A 4,886-nucleotide genomic window follows, 5' to 3' on the forward strand; every position below is an offset into this window, starting at 1 on the left:
AAATACGTGCAACTGATTATGCACCCTGACATAAGGGCCTAGCGATCGCCTTTTAACGCTGAGGGAGTGAAACTCATTATGGAAGGTAAGCCTGTGTAGAGGAACATGATATTCCTATTCACAGTAAACCTATTTTAATAACCGAACACTGAAATCGTAGCCAAATGTCCAAGAAATATCCTAAGATATATAACATAATATATCCAATTCGGTTCACTAGAAGCCGAGAGAGTCACAGTTTAATAAAATATACCATACAGAAGTTAAAATTATATAATCAATAAAAATGTCATAAACTAAAAAATAAAATGTCATAGAATAAAAAATAAAATATCTCGGTTTCTAGCGAAACGATTATAATGAATCGCGATTGAACTTAAAGCTAATGTCGAAAAGAAAGCAATTTCTTATTATGCTACATACACATTCGTGAAAAATCGAAATTACTTTCTTGTCAATTTAATAATATTATTACATAAATTACTTAAATATAAAAACATAGTGAAGCATCACGCGTCAATTGCCGATAAATAATTTTTAGCACAATTGAACTATTATAAAAATACTTCAATGTACAATCATGATGTTAAAATATTTATTTGGGACTGGGAAACGTTTATTCGCTGCTGCCTGATACAAGTAATAATAAAATGCGGAAACTACTATACAACTATACTCCTGAGTCATTCTCCTATGCACAGTCGTTAAGCGTTCACAAAGTACGCGGTGAAGCGTTCTTCTGAGATTGGAGATCCTCGTGATGAACAAAGCGTGTATATGAAGACGACGACTACGACTACGACGATAGAACCACGTGCACCGTACAGTCGATTTACGGTGCGATTGTTGGTGTCATACTGAAATATTCTCAGGCGCGTCGTTTCTGCTCCTCTCTTCGACGTCGCTGAGTCTCTCTCCAGCGAGCAACGCTTGAATCTCGCGATACGTCCTCCCCCTGGTCTCCGGTACGAACACGACTACCAGGAAGAACGCCAACAAGCAAGAAATCGAAAAGAAGTAATATACCGTGAAAGGACCGAGGCTGTCGCCGATGACTTGATACAATTTCGACACGACGAAGCCGAGGGTGCCGTCGAATATCGTAACCAGAGCGCCGGCGACTCCTTTCACCTCCGTGGGGAACAGTTCGCCGATGAGGGCATTAGGAAGGGTGCCGAGACCGATTTGGAACGCGACTTGGAACACGATCACGTCCACGACGGGGAGAACGCCCACCGCGGACACGTTCACCCCTTTACTCTCCAGCATCAAATATATGGCGAGTACGGCGAGAGTCAAAAAGGATCCGAACGTGGATATCATTAATAAAGGCCTTCTGCCAGCACCTTCCACCGTGGCCATGGACATAGCGCCTGAGACGAGGCCTACGGCCAACACGACGATGGTAGCTATGTTCGAATCAATCCCGACCGCAGCTCTCTTGAACAAGACTTCTAAGTATTGCATGGTACTGAAGTTCCCGCTGAGCTGCTGCGCCGCGATCAATCCGAGCACGATGCAGAGGGCCTTTAAATTGTTCGGTAAGAAAAGCATCCGTAATTTGGCTAGCCAGGTGTGCTTGATTATCTCCATGCTGTGGGTGGGACTCGTCGACGATTGAGATCTGTACGAGCCTTGCTTGGAGAGTGCGCGGAGGATTAAGGTGAGTTCTCTCTTCACTTCGGGATCGTTCGGATCGCGAATTCCTTTGAAGAACGCCAGAGACTCGCAGGCTTCGGTTCTGCGCCCTTTGGACGCGAGGAAGTACGGACTCTCGGGGAACCAGATGAACGACGCGAGGAACAAAATCGGAATCGCTAAGAGGATCATGGCTAGTACTTTGTACGAGACCCAGGGGCCTATGCTGCAAGTGAGCAGCGAGCCGGTGAACACGTTCACCGCGATCAGAGTTCCCAAGGCACCTCTGATATTCGTATCGGCCACCTCGGAAACGTACATAGGGTTCGTTGTGTAAGAAATACCGACGCCGATACCGAGAATTACTCGAGCGACGTAGAGCGTCGCTACGGTGTTAACGAACAGTACCAATAGCCAACCGAGAATGAAGAAGCCGCTGGAGAGCATCAGGCACCGTTTGCGACCGAAACGATCGGCCAGGCAAGCGCCCAGAAACGGGCCTATCATTGAACCGATCACGGTCAATGAAACAATCCACGAACCTTCGTCGTCCGTCAAATGTAACGGCATACCTTTTTCTTCTTTGGACGTGAGTCGCGAGAGAGAGGTCGTCGTCCAGCCGTACACCGTCCCCACAGCCGCCATCGAAAGGGTAGCTGGAATTTAAATTCGTATTTCTGCACCTCTTTACATTTTAAATAAGGTAAAGGAAGTAGTACCTGGACACTTTTGAACATAAATTTTTTATAATGTTTTTTTACTACGAAATTTAAGCATAGTACATGAAAACTTATCATCNGCATTATTCTTCCGACGTCTGATTTCTTTTCAATTATAGGAAATGCGTTTTTCTAAGGCACATAAACTTTTGGGATTGACTGTATAGCCAATACATCCTTAATTGAACCTCTTATCCGTCACCATTTCAGATTTCATGTGATTATAAAAAAAATTCCATGTACACAAATAATAAATAATAAATGGTACGTGCAAACAATTCAGAGTACCAAAAACTGAATGAATATTTCATTGTTCAAATGGTCGAAATAATGTTCATGTAAAACACATCCTTTAAACTGATACCACAAACAGTTTATCTCGTATAAAGATCTGCTCTCATACTCGCGTCGAACAAATTTAATTCAACTACTTGTATTTCTTTATCAAACATAATCGAGTGAGACAGATAATAATATCGTGTGACCTGATTTAAAATAAAGTTGAGAACACGTATTATGGGTATAAACGGAGCGCGAATCACCCTGGTCACTATATACATTTTTGGCAGTGAACGTTAGAAACTTAGAAGCAATTTGACGCGCGAGCGCAAGCGTCGATCGGTTATCATTCGCGTGCAGCCTGCAGCCTCGTGCACGGTAACATAACCTAGCCGAAAAAAGACCGAGCGGACGGCACGGGATCCCGGTTCGCGCGATTTCTCGTAGAAAGTGTACGAACGTAGATAGCTGTCGATCGCGAGAACTGTTAACGAGACACTCACCAACACGTCGGTGGTTCCTGTCATGTCACCTTCGATCTGCATGCGGCCAATCGAACAATATTTGTATACATATATATGATATCGAAAAACGACACTGTACGACTACTCGTTTCGTGTTTACAGGGCGCGCATTTACTACGCGCGTGTCACGCCTCGAGCGTACGACTATTCTTAACTCCTCTTCCGATTCTAGCGACGATATTCGCGCGTGTTCACACGAAGAAGATCGTCTGAGAGCCCGAGAGACGCACACGCGACTGACTGACACACATTTCTAATCTACGTTTGTTTTCTTTCTCCTTTCCCCTTTTTCTTCTTCGGCTGACCTGATAATATCGTATTACTCGCTCTCTCTCTCTCTCTGTCTCTTCTATTACCGATACCGATCGCGTACGGGCGAGCCTCGATAACTCGAATCTCTACTTACACGTGTTACGACGAAAGTATCGAGTCGTCTGATTTTTAGATCTCAGCGTCACTAATCATTTCTTTATATTCTGTCGACTTTTCTACACGTACTGTTCTTATTTTTCTATAAATAACGCAGACGTAAATGTGCTTTGTTGCAGTTCAGTGAAAAAGAGTTGAACTCTAGTACATTTCCTTCCTATTCATCGATTTGATTGAGATTTTTACGAAACATTTATCAGCCAGCCGAGTGAGAGATATTTGAAACACATTTCTTGTTTACACGTGGAAAAACAGTCAACAAAATTACAAGCGACAACATGAGATTATCAACTTAAAGGAAAGGTTATTTTATGAATGTATTTTTAGTCAGAACATGAGAATGATATAAAAAAATGTGAATCACCAGGAATTGTTTGGTAAACTTACGTCCATAGCAGACTCCGAGTTAAAACGATAAGGTCGATTCCCTTCTAAATCACTGTCACTGATTTTACGCCTTGTGATCGTCTCGACGCATTCTTCGGCCATAAGAAACACGGAGCAGTTAAATAATTCATTAAACGATAAGCTAACAGTAGCTACAAAAACTATATACACTATCAATATCTACGTACTTCAACTGTTTCTTGTATTGAACTGTTTATATTAGATCTGCTAACTAGAAATGTTAACAGAAAATTGAAACGCTCTTGCAAATAGACTGAACAATGATTCGTTCGCGAAACGCGGAACAGTTCTGCACATACAATGGGGAACCTTATCTCTGGTAGTAGCTGATAAGTTAAGTTCATAATATCACTGTTAAGGCTCTTAATTGCTGCGCTTATCGATTTATTAATTATTAACTTTCTAATTCCAGATTTGAATTAAACGTGACATTCAAGAATCTTGCGATATTTAAATTATTTTTTATTTAAGTGCGTCACGTTTACTTTCTACGAAGTCTACGAATCCTCTGATACTAAGAGTGAGGCTGTTTTATTATTTCATCCTGTCGCGCTGTTTCTAATCAGCTCCACTCGGAGGTGATTAAGCGCACGTGTCCAATTGGACTTAATCTGATTGTTGTTAATTGCAAGCCGGTACGAACTACTTATATTTGTATTTACGCACGTTCAGACGGACCGTGACACTGCGTGACTCTAATCGCTGAACTCTGGATGTTTATGCAAAATGAAATATTTTATCATTGAAATACTGATTTATCCCTTCAGCTTCTGCTGTAAATTTAAGCGTTTTCTTATAAATGCATAAAATCCACTGTCGATTAATCGCAGTGTCAAATATTCTCTAATAATAATCAATGTATTTATAAATAAATAAATAAATAAATAAA

The 4,886-nt window shown here is 41.5% G+C and overlaps 1 protein-coding gene across 1 annotated transcript in view; it reads right to left on the reverse strand.

Annotated features, from left to right (window-relative positions):
- Positions 1 to 852: 852 nt before the first annotated feature.
- Positions 853 to 4,886, reverse strand: part of LOC108623328 (facilitated trehalose transporter Tret1) — a 15,501-nt gene continuing 11,467 nt past the window's right edge. Inside the window, exons 2-3 of the mRNA XM_026812169.1 lie at positions 3,977 to 4,068; positions 853 to 2,294 (exon numbers count right to left, since the gene is read on the reverse strand). Coding sequence (XP_026667970.1) covers positions 853 to 2,283 — 1,431 coding nt within the window. The 5' untranslated portion in view covers positions 2,284 to 2,294; positions 3,977 to 4,068. The remainder of the gene's footprint in view (positions 2,295 to 3,976; positions 4,069 to 4,886) is intronic.

The sequence above is a fragment of the Ceratina calcarata genome, unplaced genomic scaffold (assembly GCF_001652005.2).
Source record: "Ceratina calcarata isolate Rehan_Ccalc_2016 unplaced genomic scaffold, ASM165200v1 scaffold260.2, whole genome shotgun sequence".
Lineage (NCBI taxonomy): Eukaryota > Metazoa > Arthropoda > Insecta > Hymenoptera > Apidae > Ceratina > Ceratina calcarata.